Source organism: Triplophysa rosa, linkage group LG23, assembly GCF_024868665.1.
Source record: "Triplophysa rosa linkage group LG23, Trosa_1v2, whole genome shotgun sequence".
NCBI classification, from domain to species: Eukaryota; Metazoa; Chordata; class Actinopteri; order Cypriniformes; family Nemacheilidae; genus Triplophysa; species Triplophysa rosa.
The window spans coordinates 9,289,273-9,314,890 of NC_079912.1; the positions used below are offsets into that span (position 1 = coordinate 9,289,273).

Sequence of the window (25,618 nt, forward strand, 5' to 3'; positions counted from 1 at the left end):
GCTATTTTCTTTTCCAAAACCATTGCAGTGCATGCAAACCATTAAACATTATAGCAATCAACCCTAGTGAATGAAATACTATATGTGATCAACAGGCTTTTAAATGTTCCCTTATCTTTCTAAAGAAGTATGATTTACTTGACATGGCTCAGGTATAGAGCAACAATAAAATAATGGCTTCAATTAAAACATATAGCTTCAATGCAATTTGGATAAATCTTAAATTATTTAAAAATATATATCTTGAACAATATGTCATACATTCATAATATCAGCTTTATGTTACAAGCCCAACAGAGTGAATGTGTATGACCCAGATGAGGACAGCACCTGCCCTTACCGACCTATACATCAGTGTTAATCAATAGATTAGCGCGATTCATCACTCTAGTCAATCGTACCGGGGAAGCAATGATAATAAATAAATGTAGGAAATGCTGAGTAGAGGCTTTGTGTTGTGATTGATATGAAATCGCGGGAGTTATGAATTACATCTCACAAGAATGATCAAGCTGACTGTTGTGTCTGGGAAAGCAGACAGCAGTAGGAGTTGGTGTCCATAGGGAGTGGAGAGTTTACATCAACCAGTCTATCATAACCAGACTTGTTATATATAATGTACAAATGTACAAGTGTTACTTTAGGTTTGGAACAAACTGCCTTTGAAAGTCATGCATCAACTTAAGTCAAGTGAATTAAATACTGATAAAATTTGTTATGGCCATATTTTTTCAGCCAGTCTATGTTTAACTACAGAACCCATAGTTTTTGTGTTTTCTTTGTAGTAAAACCATAGTAAGCACAGATTCACTATGACCACAATAAATAGATTCATTATGGCATTTGTGGTAAAAAAAAATGGAAATACCTCACTTCAATCAACCTACTAAAACACATGGTTACTACACTTTTACTATAATAAAACCACGATTATTTATGTGCCCATTTCTCAACTCAGCATGCGTATGATGATGTTAGGTTCCAGAAATGTTCACATGGTCTACCCCACCCTCAGTCTTGCGGAAGGAATGAGGGGGTTTGTCTAAGAGGCTCTCTCTTGCACCCCAGCAGAAACACGAGCATCGGGAGGCGCGTGGAACATCGCGTGGATAATGCGCGTGCCTTGGACACTTCCCGCGCGTCCATGAAGGAGAGGATGGAGACATGGCAGGCGCAATTCTCCATATCTTGAACTCGGTGAATTAAAACACCTTGTGAGATTTTGAGACTGCTGGATCCTGTCTTGGATAAAAGCGCGGTGAGTGCAAACAGCTTGATTTGATTCATTTAATGTGCAATATGAAGGCGCGTTTTGCGCTCGAGATATTGGATGATAAATATGACGCGTTTTTATTTGTATTTTTGCGCAACAGTGTTTTTATGTGATTGAGAAATGTCGAAATTATATAAAATAACCATTTTACATAAGTAATGGGGTTCGCAAGGTGCAAATTTGGAAACAAGTGAAATTGCACGAAATTGCAAGCAAATAAATGCAACATAACAGGACAAAAACGCACGAGAGATGATTTGCAAGTGCATAACTGACTAGAAAAGCATTTTCTATTCGTAATCAGTTGTGCACTTCTTTGTGCAGTCCAAACATATATTTCTCTATTATATTTTTACCTATTGTTGCATTCAATATAATAGGTAGGCTATAAGAAATAATGTGTGTTTTGATATGAGGTTTATAACAGAAAAGGTGGGCTGTAGTGGTTTAAAAAAATCATATTTCTCCTAACAAGATTTTCCCTGTCTCCAGCTTTACGGTGTGCCATGGGTACAATATGCAGATATCATTTAGAAGGGCTATATCAAATAATATGACGTTTTTATGAGTTATGAGGTTAAATCATAATAGGTGGAAGCTCATCAGGATGATATTGTTGCCCCCTGGTGGGGCTGTTGGTTAGTGGTGATTTATAATATTTGCTTATTATCGGGTGAAAAATCAGATTAGGTTTTGTTGGTTGTGTGATACACTCGAAAGCCAAATATATAAAAGAGTGATGACTGTCTATGATGCAGTTCTTTTATTAAAAATAAATAAATCTTATTGTTTTCAAAGCTGGTTTCTACTTTGTTAATCATTCCATAATTTTTACATTCAGAATAAATTATTTTGTAATCCAAATGCCATTTCGCAACTCGAATTTCCTTCCGTGTTACATAATTCCTTACCCATCATACCGAATCAAACTCTGCTTATCTGAGCAGGCGCTTACAGCACTTAATATAGAAATTGCTTTACACATGGGGCTAAGAGAGCGATAGAGAGAGAAACATGGACATGGAGAGCTGTGAGAAAGAAGACCACTGAAGCAGCGAGCTATGAATTATGTAAGATTTTCATCGGCATTTTTGTGAAACCCTCATGCAAGATTGAGTTGGCAAAAAAATATGCTTTTTTTGTTTACTGTTAAATACAGCCACGTTGTGCTTTAGGTTGACTGTATGGGACAGATGAATCCAAAATGGTAATTTTGTAATTTACATTCCATATGCATTTTTATTATTCTACAGTACATTAACATCACTTTCTTTGTTTTCCATACGAAGTAGTGAGGGATGCTGTGTACCACTAAGCATACTATCAGGAATATAGGTCCTAGTACAAAGTGTACTTTATAAGCTACAAATAGCTGTAACTGGGGTGGTACCCTTTGGTACCTCTACAGGTACAAAACATAAAATTGTGTACCTTTTTGGGACCTTCTGTTTACCTGAAAGTACAGTTAAATGTTTTGTTTTTCTAACATTTAACTGTCATTTTAAAGGTACAAAATAGGTCTTTAGGGTATACTTCTATAGCTATCTAAAAACATAAAACATTTCAGGTACAAAAAGTACCCTTAAGAGTACTACCCCAGTGATGGTAAAAAAAATTAGCATCTTGAAAATGTAGTGTAACATCTTCTGCAGAACACAAAAGAAGATATTTTGAAGAACATTGCTAACCAAACAACGTTGACTTCCATTGTATGAACACAACACCACATAGACATTTCTCAAAATATCTTCTTTTGTTTTCCACTGAAAAAAGAGTCATATACAGGTTTTAAAAAAACATGAGGGTTAAATAAATATTTTTAGTCTTTACATCAGTTAATCATGTGATGTTCATGTTCCACAGTTCTTCTGCACCTGAAGAAAATGGATCCATCCCCTACAAGGCCGAACGGCTCGAAAAAGAGGGTCAAAATTCACCCCAACACAGTCACGGTGAAATATGCCACACATTTTCCCCAACCTGGCGATGAAGGCTACGATGACGCCCCGTCTTTTGAGGACTTCAGTGCGTTCGTGGACAATAACCCTAATAAGAGACTGGTGTCAGAGAGCGGCCATGGCAGGACTTTATTCGGCACAATGGATACGCGCCCCAGGCCCGAGCAGAAAGACAAAGGTGTGGGCGGTCAGCTCGCGAGCTTCGGCGAGGCCTCCGTTCTAGCCTCGCGTGTCACCTGGGGCGCCCTCTTCGGGGCAGCCATAGCGCATGGCTGTGTTGCCCTCATCACACGGCTCGCGGCGGACCGCTCCAAAGTGCCATCTTTAGAGCTCATCTTCATCCGCTCTGTGATCCAAGTGATGTCCATACTGGTGGTCCTCTACTACAAAGAGGCCCCCTTCGGGCCTAAAGGCTATCGGCTACGGTTGTTCTTTTACGGGGTGTGCAACGTCATCTCGATTACCTGCGCGTACACGTCCTTCGCCATCGTTCCGCCTAGCAACGGCACTATCATGTGGCGGGCGACCACCACGGTTTTCAGTGCCATCCTGGCCTTTCTCCTCCTAGACGAACGTCTCGGTTACACCGACGTAGTGACTGTCGTAGGTAGTCTTTTTGGTCTGTGCCTGGTCATGATCCCCAACATTGCCGACGAAGAGAAGTCTCCTCTGGGTTTCTGGAAAGAAGCTTTCGGTTATACCATGACTGTGATGGCGGGGCTCACCGCGGCTCTGTCCATGATAGTGTACCGTGCCATCAAAGAGCGTGTCAGCATGTGGACGGCGCTCTTCACGTTCGGCTGGACGGGCACTGTGTGGGGGGCGTCGACCATGTTTATCATGCAAGAACCCATCATCCCATTGGACGGCGAGACTTGGGGCTATCTCATCGGAATCTGCATCTGCTCCACCGTGGCGTTTTTGGGTGTCTACTACGCCCTCAACAAGTTCCACCCCGCTCTGGTCAGCACCGTGCAGCATCTGGAAATCGTGGTTGCCATGTTTCTTCAGCTCATCGTTCTGCGAATGACCCCGTCCGTGTATGACGTCTTTGGGGCTCTGGTCATCATGGTCAGCGTGTTCGTTCTGACGGGTCTCAAGCTCTACCGGGTGGGCAGGGCAATTCGACAGGATTACCAGGAGATCTTGGACTCGCCGATCAAATGAGCTCATCATCTTGTGTGTACTTGAGTGCATGAGGGGGCATGTATACTTGTGTATGTGTGTGTGTGCAGTGTTTACCAGCCCGCTTTTCATACAAATGTGCAATCATTGAATGTCTGGATCTTTGGAATTTATTTTTGTGTCTCTGGAGGAGTGCCATTGGTGTAATGTCTTTGCTAAATGTCGATGTGTGAAAATAAAAAACAATGATCTATAGTGCCTCCTCGGATAGCTTTGGTTTTTCTGGTGCAAGAATATGATGCAATATAGAGCAAATAAAACTAGATCTATAAACAGCATGATCAGATATCACATTATAGCGTAACAGTTTCAGCTATATCTCAATTTTTATGCATTTTTATGTTTATTACTGTTGTGAATATCACCCAGCGGTTGTAAACTGGGTACCAGAACAGTACCAAACTGCATATTGCACAAAAGTAAATTAAAAATAAAACCTTCAACTGTATGATTTTCTATGTATTATATTAAGCCACGCAAAATCATGTTTATTCCACAATGAGCCTTTATATTGCTATCCTAATGATACACAATAAAATGCTTAATTTTATTAGCAGTCAAGAGAAAACCAGGAACCCACCTTTTAAAATCAGATTTATCATTACATAAAAATACAAAGATTTAAGATTAATTTAGGTTTATATAAAGTAAACAAAAACCTCTTGGAAAATGTTAACCTTTAAATTAACCTGTATTGATTTTCCTCAATCAGTATGTGAAGGTAATCAATACTGTTTTTGCCTTATTGATGAAAATGTATGCTTGAAATTAGGCATTACTGTGTTTTTATCTCAACAAACTTATAATTACAAATTATTAAAAAAAAACATAAAACTACAAAACTACCACAAATGATGTGTAATGGGAAAAAAACTTTTTGTTTAGAGGCCATGTGACTCAGTGTAAAGATAAAGACAAAGTTTTTCCTTTGAATTCTAACAACCTTAAATTTACATCATAAGGTAGAACAGGTCCAGGTAAAATTGCACTAAAATACACTTTATTTAATTATACTTAGTACACTTAGTGCTCTATTTTCACATATTAAATTTGTACTTAATGTACTAAAAATATAATCTTTGGTACTTCTATAAAAACTCAAAGCTGAGTACACTTAGAATTTAATTTTACCTTAAAAAGTACTAAAGACTAATTTTGTACAGTATATTAAGTAAAAATTAGTGCATGAAAATAGAGCACTTTAAATTCATGTGTATTTTAGCACACTATTTCACCTGACACAATGCAAACCCTTCATTCACAATACAGTACTGTATGTCTTTGAGTGCCATATTGCTTTAATAAAACATTTCCTACATAATAAAGATATTAAAGATTTTCAGTAATCATATGTGAACTCCAGACTAATGTCTCAAGATCTAATTTAGAGAAAACAAGCATCAAAGTTTGATTTTAAACATTAATTTCACTATGATTTGAAAATTTGACATTCACAGAATGTTCTTTATGTAAGAATATTTTAATGATTTTACCTGGCTTTTACAGGTAGTGTCACATATTCTTTATGGTAACCAGAGGTGTAAAGAGTACCTGAAAACCATACTTAAGTAAAAGTACAGATACCTTGCAGAGAAAATGACTCCATTACAAGTTACAAGTCACCAATTCCAAAACGACTTCAGTAAAAGTCTTAGAGTATCTGATTTTAACAGTACTTGAGTATTTTACTCATACTGAATGTAGGCTCAAAGCAGCACTAGTCCTCAACACTTAAGAGACACGTCAGTGAAAAACAAGAAACAGTTGATTTGTGAGGAGAGCAATCGCATTTATTTTCTTAAATCATAATAAGACTGAACACCTCAAAATTGCAACAAATCATGGTCGACACCATAACCTACGTCATTACAAACACCCAAGTCTCATTTAAGCTCAAGTGCTCATAAGTAAACCAAACTCCTTCAAAAGGTCTCTTCAATATAACGATAAATAAAATAATGTTAAGTAAATTAAAAAGTCAAAGCCTTTTTGCACTGGACATGCTGGTTTGGGCCTCATCGCCAGCTGCAGTCATGTCCTCATTTCACATACACTGTTAGCCCTTACCTGCCATTTCTACAGTAATATATTGGCAACACTGTTGCCAGCTAGTTACTGTAGGTGTTTTACAGTAAACTACTGCAATGGCTGTTTGAAGATACATTATTAAAGAATCTATTAACGCACTTAAGTCACACAGTCTTAGATGAACAAGTGTAAATAACAGATGAACACAATAAATCTGTCAAGATTTCACCAGAGGAGAATTAAACACAAACATCAATAACATCTTCACATATTACAGACACCACTTTCACTTTATTTCTGTCATCTGTGTAAGATCTTATTGAGATTTAACTCAGTTCATAGTGGTTCAATTATGTTTTAAGTCACCATTATGGCGATCAGTGTTTGCTTTGGTTGGACTCTTTGACTTTCTTGTAGCTTTAAAATGTACACTTATACAATAACACTGAAAGGGACTTTACAGGAACCGCAACTTTATGTTTGCTTAGTAACTGAAGATACATCTGAAAGAATTCAATCATTAAATAATAATAATATAGCATTTAAGATTTATTAAGATATGTTTGGTAAAGTGATTACATGTTATAATGGAAAGATCTCTGTCAGAAAATCTTTCTTTGCAATTGAGACACAGTTAGACACTTGACATACAAACCTCATCAATGGTGACAAACAATCATGAATGAGTTTTGTACTATGTACCCAGCATGCATTGCAGCATGAAGCTGTTCAGTTGATTGTCACCATTGTTGAGATTCATATGTGGATTGTTCATTTCTCTGTGTCCGACTCATTCTATAGGTTAATATTTTGTCTATATAGTGTGAGAGCACTTTTGAAAATTGAAATACTATACATTCTTTTTACTGGTTTACATCACTTCATGGCAATAGTCCCACCACATGGTCAAATTTTGAGCAAACATGTTTAGAGCACATTTAGGAAGAGTTAGTTTTAAAAAAAGAGCTTTTGTAGATGTGTGACCTACAGTAACTAGCTGGCAACAGTGTTGCCAATATATTACTGTAGAAATAGCGGGTAAGGGCTAACCTGTATAAACCGCCAGCGATTGACATCTACCTGATACTGCACTCATATTCATATAAAGAAGCCATGTTGACAAGTTTTTGTAAGTTAGGGCAAAATCCACAAGATTGTAGTACCTTCATTGCCCTGTAATGGCATATTAATTATAAGATAGGTGCCATGCAAAATGTAATGTGTAATGCATTAGTCATTACAAATGTAGTGGAGTAAAGAGTACATATACTTGTTCAAAAATGTAGTTAAGTAGAGAGTAAAAGTTGCTAATATCTTTAATACTCAGTACAACTACAAAGTAGCCAAAAAGATACTTAAGTAAAGTAACTAAGTACATTTACTCCAATACTTTACACCACTGTTGTTAAGTCCTTGACAAATGTATTGGGTTTCCATTTCCATTGTAAAAGGTGCAGTTTATTAAGAGAAAGGTGTGTTGTTTTAATGAATTGTGCTTGTGGGTATGCCCTAACTTTTCCAATGATTTCTTTTCAATTCAGCCCCCTGGTGAACTAATGGTCCAACTGCATCAAAATGCTGGGAATGTGGTATGAAACAAGTTTCATTTTAAAGTATTTTAAAGCACAAGTCATTTTAAAGTATTTATCATGTTGAGGAAGATAATGTAAATGTGTTATAGGGATGTCACTTGGAGACATTTTGTGCAACAACATAATCTCAGGCCTGGTTTCACAGACAAGTCTTAAGGCTAGTCCCAGACTTAAATGAATGTTAGTGCTGTCTCAACTGAAAATAACTTGCCCTAACATATCTTAAAATATGTCCGTGTCATTGTCTTGTCTAAAGATGCACACAAGTAATGTTTCTTTCTAAAGCATTTTTATAAAAGTGTCTTAAATATCCTAATCCAACTAAGGCATAGTCCTGGTTTAAGATAAGCCTTATTTTACCGGGCCTCAATGATGCAATGTTAAAAGATTAAAAAAAAATCTGTTTTTACAAAAATCCAAATGTACAATATAACGTGTTAATAATAATAAAGATGTGAATTACACAAAAACATAATAAAGACGATTTTTATTCCGTTCTATAAATTAAAATACAAAAACACGAATAGCAATTCAAATGACAACTGTGTAAAATGAAAAAAATAAAAGTAACAAAAACATATAAAAGTTACATGCAAACAAATCTATATAACACAGTATATATATATAAAATGTATTTGTAATGTAAAATATTTTGTTCTACCGGGAATCACATAGGAACCTGAAATTATACTTTTGAGCAAAATTATAAAAATATAAGGATTAGCCTCAAATAAAATCTCATGAATTGTCATCTGTAGACTGATGCCAAACTAACAGATGTATTATGCACCTGTTATCAGGTGTCATTGTATTTTAGGAAGAATGGTCAAAGAATCCAGGTTGGATTATTTATAGAAAAATAAGATAAAACAAAGAACTTTTACAATGACCTTTTGCTCTGTTCCTCGGTATGATACGCACCTATTGATTGAATTATCATTATACTTTTTTATGTTCAAATAAGAGATGACTCTGCTCTCTTCTTGCTTTATTTCAAGAGATGTGAATTAGCTGCAGTCCTCTTTAGGTATAGAATGTTATGAAGTTCAGAGATTAAGGACTGGGGGGATGTCGGACATGTACAGTAAAGTCCATCTGTTGGTACAGGAAACAGATTGCATCCTGCGGTGTGTTATGTGCCCCTCTAATGGCTCTATCAGCCAAGTGTGAGGGACATTCAATGTGGCCATCTAATTCACTCTTCTTAGCCTTTTAGAAGATAATGTCAGGCACAAAACACAACATGTGATCTTAATTTATTTTACATATGAAATTAGAAATCCTTATTTGAATTTGAAATGTTATGAATTAATTTTAATTATATATTTTATGTGAATTAATACGAAACAAATAATATAGATATTTGATATGCCCCTTTGTTGCTACAGTATATTGTAATGACAGAATGGCTGAGGATGCCAGCTTAATTTGATATTTTTCCAAAGAAACAATTAAATCTGACCTTTTGTAGAAATGTGCTTTGTAGAGATGTGCTTTCTTTTACGGCATTGGCTTTTGGTTATGTAACAGGAAAGGTTATCTAAGGCCAACTAACCATATTATTACAATTTAACCTATGGACAAATTTTATATCAGACATAAAATGTCAGAAAAGCATTGAAAACTGATGCATTATTATGATGATTATATATATATATATTAGGGCTGTCAACGTTAACGCGTTAACGCATGCGATTAATTTTTTCAAATTAACGTGTGAGAAAATATTTATCGCAATTAACGCAGGATCCGTTTGTTTTGACATCCTTTGTCTAGCGTTACATTATGTAATCACGCTCTTATTCGTGTACAGGCTTTTAAACCACTTAAGCGCGATTTGAAACAGTTGCTTTGACGCGTTCAATGAAGATCGACAGCTTCTAAACTGTGGGACGCGGCAAAACGCAACGCGAGGTCCAGTCTGGTGTAAACAGTCACGGGCTGAAGGCTGCGTCGGTGAATCTCTGTCAGACAGCGCATCCGTGTTAAGTTCTCTTTCGTGCTTGAATGGATAAAACCATACAAGATTATATCAGAAAGCCCGTTTTGTCTAGCATTTTCTTAAGCAAGACTTCAAAGTGTAAAATAAAATCGAATGCAAAGTGTTGATGAAAATGGAGTGCGGTGAGGTCAGATCTGGAACTGAGACAGCTCTTAAAGGGGCCACGTTCTTAAATGTGCTGCTTTGACTCCTGTCACTAATGCTAATCAAAGAACAAAATAAAAGAGGAAATCAATGTGATTTTGTAGCTTTAATGAGAATTCTTCTGCATTTAATTTAATTTAGCATTAAAGACTGTAAAGTGTCCTTCAATTTCTGTATATTTCCTACATGAGCTCTCAATTATACTGTTGAATGGCTACAATTCATGTTAAATAATCAATTTAATAGAGACATCAGTTACAATACTAATATCAAAATGTTAGCTTTCATAAAATGATGCTGTTAAAGAAATATGTTGTTTGTACATCAATTTGAAGATTAAATGTGAAATTATTCAAATGTAAAAGTATATTTTAAAATATTATTGTTATGTGCGATTAATCGTGATTAATCACAGAAAAATGTGTGATTAATCCGATTAATTTTTAGAATCGATTGACAGCACTATATATATATATATATATATATAGCCTGTATTTTTTTACGTAACATAAATATATTCCTTCCTTAAATATTACAACTATTTACATTTATTTAGTTTATAAAATATATATATATATATATGTATAGTGTTTAGATGTACGTTACATTTAAGAATAAATAATTAAATGTTTTGTTTTACAAATGTAAAATGTAAAAGTATATTTTACCTGAACTATTCCCGAAACTTCACATCGTCCAGTACAGAATGAAACGTCGTTTGGGTCAACCGCAGTGTGTATTTTTGATAGACGTGTCCAGTCACCAATGAAAAAAGAGATTTATCTTGGATAACCAATGGGTAAACGGGAAAACTATATTAAGCCCCGCCTCTTATAGCATGTTAGATGGTGCAGTAGTGAGTTGGGTAGAAGCGCAGTTCTCACGCTGGATACGTTGGAAAGCCCTTCCCTTGAAATCATCACAGCGAATATGTAGCTGAGGAAAAAAAAACCTATGTAATCTATATACTTTTCATCATCGAGTGTGCATACACAACAAAAGAACAGAAGCCAAAGCTGCGGGTCGGATCATTCAAGGGTAAGATGAAAAATATTTCTATTTTTGTGAGTTTAAGGTTTGATTGTAGCGTACACAGCTAAAGCAATGGATCAGATGGCTAACGTTAACTGCTTAGAAATCATCGTTATCATCATCCTCAGCACAACAATGAAATCGTTTGAAGATGGAAAATATTTCAGAATTGTCTCGTAGGTAAGAAAGTGTAATTGTTGTTATAGTTGTGAAGGGGTTTGTGTAAAGATTGTGATCAGGCCTAACTCTGCTGTGATTGTAGGACAAATTAGCATATGTAATTTATACTTTACATTTTTTCGCAATATAGTACGTTGAAAGTAATGACATAATTATAGAAAGCCACTCTATACTATATTCAATCCTTTATTTATAATGCTTTGAATGCTAAAATAAATTCATCATTGAGTGTGTTATTTAACACTATGTATTGTATTGAAATAAACTAGTGTCAGAAGAGTAGTTTTACGCGTTGGCTTAGCTTAAATGTGATGCATTTTAGTGAAGTATTTACTGTCACATTTTTTTAAATTATATTTTCACATTGGCATCTGTTTTAAGATAATTCAGTCCTTTTCTTTTGAGTTTCATTCAGTCCATGTTTATTCATCACCCACCAGTTATCAAGTCAACAACTTTGATTAAGGTTACACATTTCTGTTTTGTATTGTGTGATCAAGTAGTATTTCATTGCTATTCTGTTTATATTTAATCCAATGCTTCCTCGTGTTTTTTCATAGTGTGTTCACATTTAGCTGTAAATTACAATCAAGTTGAAAGAATGTTGAAATGGAGCTTCTTTAGCTTTGCTCAGATTGTGTGAGTTTTCTCAGCAAACGCACATGTGTGTCACCAAAATCAAAGTGGCACGAGTTACCATCTGGATTTGTATACTGGGGTGTGTTTAAATTCAAGGTTCGTAACTTGTCTTCATCTTCATGCTAAAACTAAAGAAATACCATGGACCAGGGGTTTTCCAACTTTATGATGCCCAAAGTAAGATTAATATTTTTGTGAGGACCCACGTTTTAAAAGGCATATCCATATATTTTTATGTGTAAAGAAACATTTCAACCTTGTTAGATGTCCCTCAGAGTGACAATGAAAATCAATGTTTTTGAAATTACAGTAAACATTTAAAGCGGTCATATGGCGCGAATACGTGTTTTTCTTTGTCTTTGTTGTGTTATAAGTTGCCCATGCATGTATTAGACACGTATAAAAGTGTGGGAACAAAAGATGCATTCTATCTAAAAGTGAATGCTCAGCCAGACCTGCCTGAAACGCCTCGTGTAACCACACCCCCACAAATATTCATCAGTTCGTGGTATGATTCGACTAAGACCGCCCAAATGTATACGCAAGTAAGGTGGGCGTACCTGTCAGTACAGTTGCTTTGGAACCTGATGTTCCAAATATGTTAAGAGGCGTTACATTTCCGTCACACGCTTGCAGTATTCGACCAATCACTACGCACTGCTTAACTGGCCAATCATAGCACACCTCGCTTTTCAGAGCGATGAGCTTTGTAAAAAATCCAGAGAGGCGGGGCAAAGAGGAGCTACAAACATGCACGGTATGTAGAAAATACAGCGTTTTTGAACCTTAAATCATGTAGCTTTCCTGTGGCTCAGTGGGTAGAGCATGGCGCTAGCAACGCCAAGGTCATGGGTTCGATCCCAGGGATTGCACATACTTTATAAAAACAAATGTATAGTACAATGCAATGTAAGTCGCTTTGGATAAAAGCGTCTGCCAAATGCATAAATATAAACACATTGCATTACATCTAAATCAAACGATAATATTAGTTTTAGCCGTGTCATGTCACCCCTTTAAAAGAAATATCAGCGTGAGGTGAAGCGTGCGTCATCTCTGCCCTGTCGTATTTCTGTCTGTCAGTGTCTGACGGTAAAGACTTGTCTGTCTGATAGTAGTGGTCTCACCTGACATTTTGTGTCCAAATATACTGGTGCGGAGCAGGGTGAGCGTTTTTAATCCATTCTTATGAACTTGTGCGCACGTTCACATGGCGCTCGCGGAGCAAAGCAAGCATTCCTCTGCTCAGCGAGCTCAGCTTCCATGGGAATGGATTGAAAACGCAGAAGCGGCGCGAATACAACACTAGAAACCATAATAAACTGAAATTCTGTGCCCACTGGATTAGGGTTTGGTATCGTTTGGGTTTTTTTCAATACCGGTGCCAAATCAATACTTTTAAAACTGTACCCGTGCCTAAATCGATACTTTTAAAAAAGAGCCACAAAACACAGTGGATGACATTAAAGAACAATATATTCAATTAAATAACATTTATTAAATAATTAAAAACAATTTCACAACAAATTCACAATTAAAGTTTTAAGTGAATGTGAAATGAGCATGGATACTAACATTGAAAGATGTTATAGTGTATGTTTACCTTGTTTACCCTCCAGCTACAACTTTGCTCACCATAGTTATATTTAATATGGGCAGAAAATGCGTTGAATATATCAAAAGATTAAGTCCATTTACAGTGAGCCTTCTAGGCTACATTATATGTGTGTTATTTAAAAAACAGACAGAATGTATAATGAATGAGTATAATTATATGCCTAAACATGCAGTCAGAGTAAAAAGCTTGACAGACTGATGTCTAGAGATCAGACTGACAGGTGCTATAAGGTTTTAGCACTTTCAATGCTGTGTCTCGCTTGTCTTTCTTGTCAAATGCGTTGACAGATGTAGACAGAGTGTAAGATGATGACGAATCAAACTTGTAGTAGATTTGAATGTTTTGTATGCTGCTTGGCTCTGCACATTTTGCACTTGACTGTATTATTGTATTATCGCTCTCGACCTGACTTTGGATAATGCCAGCATAACCAATCAGAAAGAAAGAAAATAGTTTTATTTAAAAAATGTATTTATAGACCCAAACGATCATCGATCGTCGATGTTGCGTCCTAGTACTCGTGCCCATCCCTAGTATTGGAACATCTCTAATAAACACTTAGAAAGGAAACAATAATAACAATAACAATCCTACAATTTTGGTGAGTAAGCAACCTTGCCGGCACCCGGATAACACCCTAGCAACTGCATAGCAACACTGTTAAAAACTGCTGAACACCATAGGAATCAGTGGCATAACAATGCAATGTCTTGACAACAACCCACAACATTGTAGGATTGTGGCAGTGACTTTTAGGCAGTAATGCACTACTTGCATTTAGTTCAGAAGTAATTTTGTGTATTATTTGTTGCAGGATATGTTATCTTCTGAATGTAACATGTTCTTTGTCTGCGGCCTGTCACGGGGTGCGGTGCATTGCCCTGCAGAAATCTGCACACGACACCTCCTGTCAAACTACAATACATGCTGCCTGGTTCCTCCCTAACATGGCTGTATTCTTAAACATTACTGTTTTTTACACGTACATCTATAGATCTAGTCCAGCCTGATCTGTTCTGTGACTGAGATGTTATTATTCCCCCGTCTGTGCTGCGCTTGACGTGTTTTGTGTTTATCTGCTTGCATGGGGTTAGGGTAAGGCCCGTACATTATGTGAATTACAGGGATGAGCAGTCATAACTACTGTTATTTGATTCTCCACTGTCTTCTTATTAAAGTAACCCAGCATTCACTGTCTGGAAGCTGGCCGTGATAAAGTAGCCAAACAGCTTCTCAGTTTTTTTTCCATGACCTCACAGTTACACGTGTTTGTGTGTGTGTGTGTGTGTGTGTGTGTGTGTGTATGAATGTTTGGGGCCTGGGGCTGTTTGCAGCTGGTGAATAGTGTAGTTTCTGTAATTATTGTAACACTGACAGGTCTCTCCGCAGTCTCTCATTAAGTTTAAAAAGAAAAAGAGCTCGAGAGCAAACTCAAATGAATGACTTCGAGACATTTTGTCTGATGCCCCAGATCCCACCGAGCTGAGGGGCCCTGGATTAATGAGAAAAGTTTGGGGGAACTGGTGAAAGCAGCTATTTATATTTGGTCATTTCCTGTCTCAGAAGAGAGTCGCCCCATGAGTGGGATTCACAGAAATTGGACAGTATCTGTGGTCTGCGGAGACTCATTTCTCTTTCTTCACCCTGCGTGCATGTGGAAGTACAGTGGGCTCATTCAGCCCTCGTGACCCCTGCTCTCAAAGTAGCACCTGCTGTTCGGGTGTCTGCAGTGACGTGGCATTGATTTGCCGCACGTGTCTCTCTTTCACTGCGTTTGTCAGTGCAGTCAGCCAAAAGCTACTGCAGTATTACGTTACTGGGTCTTAAGGGCTTTCAAGTTAGCTGGGACCGTGCTTGGGCTAAAATATGGGTTTACCGTGTTTTAGGACTTTGTTTAGGATTATATACCATGGGACTGATTGATTTAACAGATTCTTATACTGTAATATTTACATTGTATTGTGGTATTCCATTTACGTCTTATTAACTAGTAATTGAGTATGTTATTGGTATTATTAATTTTATATCATAAAATGTGTCCACAGGCGTAACGGCACATATTAAAAGAATAAAAAGCCGATAATGTGGTTTCTCCAGAGATGCCCAACTATAAAAAGATAATAATCCTAAATCAGGTTTAAAGCTCCCATTGGGGCAGTCGTGGCCTAATGGTTAGATACTCGGACTTGTAACACAAACATTGCCGGTTCGAGCCTCAGTACCAGCAGGGATTGTAGGTGGGGGGATTGAATGATCATCACTTTCCTCCACCTTCAATACCACGGCTGAGGTGAGACCCTTGAGCAAGGCACCGATCCCCCAACTGCTCCCTGGGTGCCGCAGCAATGGCTGCTCACTGCTCTGGGTGTGTGCTCACGGTGTGTGTGTGTGTGTGTTACTCACTGCTGTGTTTGTGCACTTGGATGGGTTAAATGCAGAGCACAAATTCCGAGTATGGAACACCATCACATCACACATCACATCACTTTATGCGCATCTGTATTTATAGTAAAATAATAATCTTTATATTTGTACTAATGAAAAGTTCACATGACACATAGTGTCAAAAAATATCTAAATATATTTTATTTGAAGAGTTCTTTTGCAAAAACAGATAAGACCGTGTTCAGACTTGACTTCTTTTTTGAAGCTCCTAGCGTCTGTTTTACATTATAATCCTGTGGAGTAAACAGTGTTTTCAAAAAACGTCCTTTGCACTTTTTTAAACGCCGGCGTCTTTTTCTGCAGCTCAGAGCATGTTTTGAGGTTGAAAAAATTTAAACTTTAATGAAAAAATGGCCTACGTCAAGCTCCTTTTTCACAGCTAACCAATGGCCGAGACCTGTCATTTCCATAACAACATGCGAGGAACGTGATTGGTAGAGAAGGCTCAAGCTCGACAAAATAAAACGCCGCCCGAAACGCCCGTTGGAGCATAGTTCTGTATAAGTGTAAGTTTAATTTTCACTTTCAACAACTTCTGATTGCATTTCTAGAGAGAAATTAGTATTGTAGTTTTTAAATATGTGATTAGCTGAAAGTAACTCTATCGCCCCCTGTGTTAAATGTGTGGAGGTGGTCTATTGCACTGGCCGAGCATTCACATCTGCGGTTTTGTTCTTGTATGTTTCTGGACTTGGATCACAAAAACACAGTGCAAATAAACTTAAAAGAGTAGAGGACTGTATCAGGAAATTGCTGCAAAACTCAAATATTCCCTCAGTTACCCAACACATGTTTCTGTTCTCCTTTTCTCATTAATGATGTTTGGTTGAGTGGTTTTATATGGGCTTACTCAAGCAAACACAGTCACAGTCAAGTCAAAGGGGATAAATTATATTCATCAGTAGACAGTCGTAAAGCTGACCAACAGCAGTTCTCTGACCATATGATTGCAAAGCAGCAATCATATGTTTCTGGTTTTATTAATTTCAAGACATTTTGAATAAGGATTGAGGGAGAAAATGTGTAATGGTTGCAATGGATGCAGTTTTCACTTCTGAATTTGGAAATTAATTGGCTAAGCATCTAGTCTATTGTGGCTTGTTTTTACCAAGATAGAAAGTGTCTGTATAGTGCTGTTTCCTCATTGTGTTTCAGTTTAGTTTTTTAAAATCAAGCCTTGTCCTACATTTGATTTGAAGTGCGTATCTGCTCCTGTAGTGGCAATCATAGAGTACCGCAGAGATGACGTATTTTTGTAGGACAACCCAGAAGTTAACATCGCACTGGTTCCCTCGACAGAAAGCCAATGCATTTTCCCATAAACGTCACCACCACCAAGCCTCCGATAACTTGTTCAGACTTTATTAAAAATGTGTTCCCTGGTAAGTAATTACTCCGTGAATGAATCCCCATCCACGTTTTTAGAGATTTGTGTCCATGTTGCATTATTTGTGAGATTTATATGCACGATGACGTCTAATGACCACACCAAAGGATGTAGTCGCTGATTGCGACTTGTTAGAAAACTGATGTTTTTAAGACGCAATAAAGCTTTAAAGCTGCCATAACACACGCAGTTTCTGCCAATCTCATATTAATCTTGAGTACCTATAGAGTAGTATTGCATACTTCGTATATTCAAAGAGTATTTGGTTTTATCACATTTATAAAAGATAGATACAGCTGTAGGCTGTACAACTGTACAATTAATAGGATTTTTCCTTTATGTCGGCTGCATGTGCGGAACACTTGTCAGGGAAGAAAGGGCAGCATGTTTTTGAGCACATTCACACCCAGCTGCAATCCAGGTAAAACATATTCTCCGAATGCGTCACGTGAAACGTGGATTCTGTCTTCCGACCTTGCTTTTGATAAATGTGCGAGGGAGAGAGACAGTTCAGAAACTGTGCCGTGCAGAACGATCGGAATATGACATCAGTGTTCCGTCAGAGCGTTTTAAAAGCATATCGAGAAGAGTCTGTCCCGCAATACTTTTATGCCTTTTGGTATGCTCGACACCAAATGAAGTCAAACGCACACTTTAATTTGGAGACAGATGGATTGCACAAGCTCTCTGCTTGCGCTTTCCTGCACTTATCACAAGCGCGTCATTCACCACTCATAAATCACATTAAATGTTCAAATAAATCTTTGGAGGGGCAACTCGCACCAATGTGGCCCTGTGAAATTTTACCTCGCACGTTATAAAAAAAGATCGCATTTGCAGCGATTTTAGTCACAGTCTAGAGTCCTGTGTGTTTCAAAAACATAAACGTGCTTTACCTTTAATCTTATGTGTTTTTTTCAGGCCACGTGCAAAATCACCCTGGAAATGACACATCTCACCTTTAAACACCTGCATGTTTGAGCGGGAGAGAAAAAAATTGAGCATTTTGACCTGAATCTGTAAATAGGCCAGAGAAACAGGTGTTCTGTGTTCATATTGACTTTCTTTCTCTTACCCTGTCTCAAAATTCGCTTCAGAGTATTTACTGCAATATGTCCCTCTTCTAAGTCATATTGTGTCGGGACTCATGGGACTGCTATCTGAAATACAACACGCTGGATATCACTGTCTCTTTTTAAAGGTCCTGGCTTTCCAGATGTGCTGTATGTGTGGTTTACATATGGAGGATGACATTGAGCATTTTTGGAGGCTGTCCAAAGACTGTTGTCGTTCCATCTGATGCATATTATGAACCAAGATGACAAGAGCTCCAACAATATTGCATCCTACAATCTGATTGGCTGGATTTTGTGAGGTTTCTTTCTGGGTCTCTTGGTGTTTACATCTGTCTTTCGAATACTATATCAAGAAAATATGTTTATGAAATTGTAAGAGCTCTTTTGCTGCATTTGTCACACTCGCAATGAAAGATCAAATCAAGTGCATTGCATTGTGGGATACAGTAGTAGTGTAGTGTGTTCTGGGATACTAAATGCTGGCAAATGTAGCACATGGATGCATATAAAACAACATGTCGGTCAAATCTGACCCTGGACCACAAAACCAATCATAAATTGCATGAGTATATTTGCGGCGATGGTCAAAAATACATTGATTGTATGGGTTAAAATTCTAAATTTTTCTTTTACGTCAAAAATCATTAGGGTATTAAGTACATATCTTGTTCCATGAAGATATTTTATACATTTCTTACTGTAAACATATCAAAACTTTATTTCTGTGAGTGAATGCAGCAAAATGACGAATAAACATGGCTGGAAACACGCCTACAAACTTCACTCGCTGCTGCCCACTCTTTGGGAGTTATCCACTCAAGTTTGGTATCTATGTAAAGCTTAGAATTTCAGCTTTCGGGTTCATCTACTATCCACATCATCATTACAGCAGTAAGAAAAAAAAGAGCATTAAAACAAACCTGTTTCTTCTTAGCAGCGACCTGCTACACCCTCAGATTCCAGATGTATCTCAGTCAAATATTATATGACTTTTGTCATCCAAGGGGGTCTCTTACAATCTAAGTGGGCGGTTCTTGGCTACAATAAAATGCAGTGTCTACCAAACTTATTTTTTTTCAGGTTAGACTAGACTAATGAGAGAGACGGGGACAAATATTTACCTAGTAAGTTCTGTGGTTAAACAGCTATAAGTATAACTCACTTTTATTATGCCTTGTGGGGAAATGGGTGGTTAAATTATGGTCCTGCTGTTAGCACGTGGTTCAATACACTGGGTCTCAAAATGACTCCATATTGAGATATGTAAAAGCTGCCAAAACCTTTGTTTACTTTATAATTTTTCATGGCTTTATTGGTGCTCGGCTTCCAGATGTAATTAAGGTTATAAATACAAATGTGAATATATTTTGTAATAACTATCCAAAGCCACCACAGGCCGTATAGTTGATCATAAGTCTAGTCGTGAGTGCCTTTTTATGGAAAATGTCAAAGGAAGGTTTTATAATGAACCCTAAGGGAGTCTGTCTCTGTTTATGGCCAAAAGATGTTAAAATCTGTTTCAAAAGAGAACCATTTTCCTCTCTTACGCAGTTGTCCTATATAAGCCTTAAAGTGATAGTTCACCCAAAAATGAAAATTCTGTCATTTACTCACCCTCAGATTGTTCCTAACTTGTATAAATTTCTTTGTTCTGCTAAACACAAAGGAAGATATTTGGAAGAATGTCAGTAACCTAGCAGATCTCGTCCCCCATTGACTCCTGTAGTATTTATTTTCCCTACTATGGCAGTAAGTGGGGTACAGGTTTGGAAAAATCGGAAGGGGAGTGAACGATGACAGAATTTTCATATTTGGGTGAACTGTCACTTTAATAAACTATAGTATATCCTTTCATAGACGCATGGCTGTCTCTTTTCACACATTTACGTAAGTCCACTCCATTTGTCTTCTGCCTAAATCAACAGGCTGGGATTTCACCTCTAAATCTCACATCAACATTAGTGTCGCATAAATGACTTTGGATGATCGGGTTTTGTGTGTTCAGCTGCTCTGATGTGATACTGCCATCATCATTAATGGCGATATGGGGTACCTGATACCCGGCCTTCTTTAAAGAGGATGGATTGGTCTTAAACACAAGCTCGCATATCTCTGGACATTGTCCAAAGTTTGCAGTGTACAATAGTCCTAACCCTACTTTTATCAAAGTTTAGCACAATTGAAGATACTAAACAATTCCTATTGTCAAGATAATGACTGTAGACGCCATTTGCATATTTAGGTCATTATGTTTTCAGGTCATGTAGGGGTGGGCGGAATGACCGAAAATCTATTTCACAGAATAAGTCATTTTATTTCACACTAACGATATATTTCACTGTAACAATCTCCCATTTTAGAGGGTGTAAGTGTGTGTGATGATGTGTCAATAGAAGTGAAGCAGACCTGGAAGGGAAAACGCACAGATTGCATTCCAGCAGGCAGAAGAGCCCTGTGATCTGAGCTGTTTGTCAGTAGCATTGGGTCATCGTGTCTGTGCCGCCCCTCAACTACTGCTGCGTCTCCCACATGAGCCTCATCAATCAGCCATGAACAGAATTGTGTCAGGACATATTTTAATACAAAACACCTCACATTATGTATCTATATCGATACACCAATATACTGTGTGTAAAACGCGCACGAAAAGCAAACGTGTCACACCGTGAAATGTGCCATCACACAACACATGGTAATTAAAGCACCATCAGTCCTGCTTTCTTTCATTCATCATTACCCATCCCTCCCCTGCCATCCCCTTAGGTCTTAGAGGACACTTTAAAGCTTCCCAACCCGTCTGATCTTCAGGGTGGGCGCCTTCGGCTGTCTTGTCACTCGTGATGCAATCACAGTAGTGCTGTCAGGCCCTTGTTGCAGGCTGAAACAGTGCAGCAGAAATGCAGCGGAAGTGGTAAGCGACTTTATCACCCTCTCACCTCGGTTAGACAATACAAAGAGGAAGTTGTGCACCTTAAGACTGCAGCATTGTGTGTTCGGTGTAGCTTTCTTGCGGCGAGGGTTGCAGCATTGGCAAGGCAGCTGTAGATCTCATTTGTTTTGGTTTGCGAGCACTGTTTTTTTTTTAATGTGCCGGTTTGTAACACATTTTCAGAGGGGTGGTGAATACTTAGAGGTCAAAGGAAAAGATTGCCTGTTAACCAACCGGCGTTTTGCTTTGTTCAGCGGGAATATGAAGAATAGAGAACATTACTGGATTGTTCTCCATGCCTTAAAGGCGGGGTGTCTGATTTCTCTTAGCCGTTGTTGATGTTCAAATCACCAAAACAAACACACCCCTACCCCCATCTTTTGCTTTCGTCAGTGCTCGGCTAATGTCCGTCCTGTGCACTGTGCACCTTACTGCTGATTGGCTACGAGGTAGGGTTGCACGGTGTACCGGTGCTACGGTAGCATCGCGATGCTAAAGCTTCAAAATACCCGCGATGCCTCTCTATTTTTGAAATGGTAGTATCGTAGTACCGTAGTTAATGTTGCATATGCGCATTAATATTTATTTGAACACTTACATCTGCCTTTTTGCGGTGTTTATCAAATGAGGTTATCAAAAGTGTTTATTAAATGAGGTTGTTTTGGTACTCGGCCCGACTCAGTTGTCTAAAGCGTAACTCGGAAATCGGTTACCCCGGCTTTAAATAGGACACCTTGTTAAGAAGCTTGAGCTTTACAGATAAGGTGGGACATTTTGCTTTGCAAATTACATAGTGTTCCTCATAGATATAAATAACTAGATGTCGCATTAGCATCTGTTTCTATGGGACGCTATATGTAGGTCATCCGCGATGTTGGAACGGTGCGAGCCGGTTCGTTAACACTCTAAATCATGCTGACTGTCTGTGTATGATTATGAAAACATATTTATTGTTGTGTAAACTCAAACATTATATCTGCTACACCAACACATGACAACAATGCCGTGATTTTCACAGCCATGGCTGCGCAGCGCAGTGTTGGGGCATTCTAGTCAGCTGTGAGTGACGTCAGTGGACCGTTCCAAGATGGCCGACACGTCTATGTGCCTGGAGCGCTTGAATGCGGACTCTAGTTATTTATATCTATGTGTGTCTGTTCCACCCTTAAACAAAGGGACTTGTCACCCACAAATCTCGCTTTGGTTTGGTCTGTGAAACCATGGCTATGTGCAAAAACCTATTTATTTAACCATCTACTGCCTACATAGACAGCTGCCTAACTGTAATGAAGCCTTATAATGACTCATTTGAAATGCCCTACATAGTTCAAAACTCTAAAACTGTTTTGAATGCTAGACTTGATTTAAGAAGGATTTTTGGTTGATTGATGCAATGCATTCTGGGATTGCGGTCTCTACATGAATGCAAAATGTGATGTTGCCTGGTCAAAATGAAGTATGCTAGGAGGTTTGCTTTGTTTCAGTGCACCTGTTAAATGTAACGTATTGTACACATAACTGAGCCAGTCAGATTGTTCAGTGGTGAGCTGTCATGCATGATGTTTGCTCATGTAACTCAGTGTCCTTTTCACCTCTGTCTTTTGGGGTGTCTCAGTGTAAGATAGATTCTTATCATGAGGGAAGAGATTTAAGAGTTTTAAGACTTGATTTGCATGCTGAAAGAATGAGATTAACATTGTGAGGAAACTTCGGGACAAACCAAATGCATCTGTGCTGCGTGTTTGCATGTTCTGCCCAACTCAAATGTCGAAGTGAAAGGGTTTCTGGGGCAACAGAATTTGGGGCTGAATGACAGATGGGGGAGGAGGATAACATTTCTTCTCGACTCGTTTTAGCTCTCATCTCGAGACTACAGATGTGGAGCACAGATGCAGGCGGCACAAGAAATTCATAATGAGTTTTTCTTTGTAAGAAGACAGCGTAAAAGGAGCTAAGATGTGACTGCTTGTCGCAAACTGCTTCTCTATTGTATGTACTGTATGTACTGTAAGCCAAAAAGTCCACATGGCGGCCATGTTTGCGTCACCTATGGGCAGCTATTTCAGTCATTCAAAATCCGATGTCCTCTCTAATCGAATGGGAAAAGACAGATATCTTGAAAATCAATGCATTATTGGATTGACGCCTCCACTTGAATCCACGATGTAAGACTTGACTCAAGTTTAACAACATTTCCCACCATGGATTAAACCTGACTTCAACTGTACCATAAATTGTTTCTTAAAGTCTGTGAACCGGAAGTTGCGATCGGTTTTAGTTCCGTATTTTGACGCATTTCCGAGTGAAATGGAATTTTGATGAGAAAAATAGTGGCCATGGCTTTCGTCTTTCTCTGCAATTTGATTGGATGTATAAAAACAGCCGATGCATTTTGAAATGGAACTGGCAGCAGACTGACAGTTGAAGGGGAGGAGTTAACGGATGCTCCGCCCAAGCCGTCTAACATGCATCATCTAAGATGGATAGTCATAAACTGGACCGAATTGCATTTTCTGATATTAACTAAAGATTATGAGGGCACACGATTTTTTGTGAGAACGACTCTCATTGATAAACTATTTACAATAAACGCTGCAATATTTCATGAAAAACAGTCATCAGTCTTTAGTGATTGATGATTGGCTCTTTTTACTGGTAGGCGGGACTTCCGTTGCTTAAACAGCCTTATTGAGCATTGCATTTCCCCATTCATAAGTAACAACTATGGCATCTTGTGTCGTATTTAGGGCCTTTATGCATACGTCTTTAATTTTTGGGACAAATTAAAGAAAATATGACTCATCTAGCGCTCATTGTTTCTTCTAAATATCCATTTCCCAAATGCAATCAAATTTTGACATACTTTATGAGTAATGAGTAATGAGCAAATAACAAAAAAAACAACATTGATTCGTGTACTTATCCTTTTTAATATGTGGGAGTTCACATTTTGCATCATAAACAATGTGTTGTTAAAGGAACAGTCACCCAAAAATGAAAATTCTGTCCAAATATGTTAGGGTTAGGGGCTAGGGTTAGGTATATATGTAAACATGTATACATTTCTTTGTTATGATGGACACAGAGAAAGATATTTAGAAGAATGCTTGTAACCAAACAGTTCTTGGACCTCATTGACTACCATAGTAGGAAAACTTACTTTTTTCCTGTTAAACACAGAAGAAGATATTTTGAAGAATGTAGGACAGCAAACAGTTCTGGGTCACTTTTGACCATCGTTGTCATTTTTCCTACTATGGTATTCAGTGGTGGCCAAGAACTGTTTGGTTACAAGCATTCTTCCAAATTACAACCATTCTTCTCTGTGTTCAGCCAAACAAAGAAATGTATACAGTTTTGGAAAAACTAGGGAGTGAGTAATTCATGATAGAATTTTCATTTTTGGGTGAACTATCCCTTTAAATGTATTTCAGTGAAATGTGGAAATGGAAAATATCTTGATAAATTAAAAACAGTTTTGAATTGTTTTTTAATCAGATTTTCGGGAAAATTTAACAGGCTAATGGAAATAAGAATTAGGTCAATATTCGTTTTGGTTAACTCTAGAGCACTTCAGATTTTGCTTGGTGTTCTTTAGTTTCGGCAAACATTTTGGTAAATATAGTAGGCCAGACAAATCGTCCATATACTATGCATACATGCACAGTACACATACTACAGAACTAATGGGGATAGCAATAGCATAATAGTTTACTCCGAATGCAGGTTTTCTTGAGCTTTTGAACACGTCAACATGAACGAATGCTGCATGTTTTTTTTTAGACATGGACAGATGACAGAAGAAAGGTTATCTGAAGGGAATAGCAGTGATCAAAAGACTGTTGGTACAGAGATGGAGGATCTGGTAGATTAGAGTGTGATGTACGATTGGTCTTCTCATTGTGTTTTCTGGCCGTGAGCTCCAGCTATGCAGTGGGAGTTAACGGGCTGTTGGCATTGTCTGCTGGAGTTGGGGAGTGTCTCTCTGTCTGGCTCTGGACACTGTTGTTAACTTTACCTCCCGATGTTCATTAATCTAATGAGTGAAGCTGCTAATGATTTGAAATTCCTAATTCCACATGACAGACTTTGTTTGCTTCGCAGGCTAGTTTATCATTCCAGACAAATAA

The 25,618-nt window shown here is 37.9% G+C and overlaps 2 protein-coding genes across 3 annotated transcripts in view; both read left to right on the forward strand.

The window, feature by feature from the left end:
• The first annotated feature begins 1,048 nt into the window (after window positions 1-1,048).
• Window positions 1,049-4,614, forward strand: slc35g2b (solute carrier family 35 member G2b). Of its 2 annotated transcripts, none has more exons than XM_057323404.1 (2): window positions 1,049-1,258; window positions 3,137-4,614. In XM_057323404.1, exon 2 carries the CDS (start codon window positions 3,157-3,159, stop codon window positions 4,396-4,398), a length of 1,242 nt encoding a protein of 413 aa, XP_057179387.1. In that variant the 5' UTR covers window positions 1,049-1,258; window positions 3,137-3,156; the 3' UTR covers window positions 4,399-4,614. The 2 variants fall into 2 exon arrangements, with proteins under 2 accessions (XP_057179387.1, XP_057179388.1); XM_057323405.1 differs by lacking the exon at window positions 1,049-1,258 and adding an exon at window positions 2,159-2,343.
• Window positions 4,615-11,049: 6,435 nt separating this feature from the next.
• The window catches only part of nck1b (NCK adaptor protein 1b), a 45,613-nt gene continuing 31,044 nt past the window's right edge, over window positions 11,050-25,618 (forward strand). The window contains exon 1 of the mRNA XM_057323418.1: window positions 11,050-11,220. The gene's annotated coding sequence lies outside the window, so the exon portion shown is untranslated. The remainder of the gene's footprint in view (window positions 11,221-25,618) is intronic.

What these genes read in the sequence shown, in the direction of transcription:
- slc35g2b (XM_057323404.1), top strand. Translation starts at nt 3,157, where the DNA reads ATGGATCCATCCCCTACAAGGCCGAACGGCTCGAAAAAGAGGGTCAAA.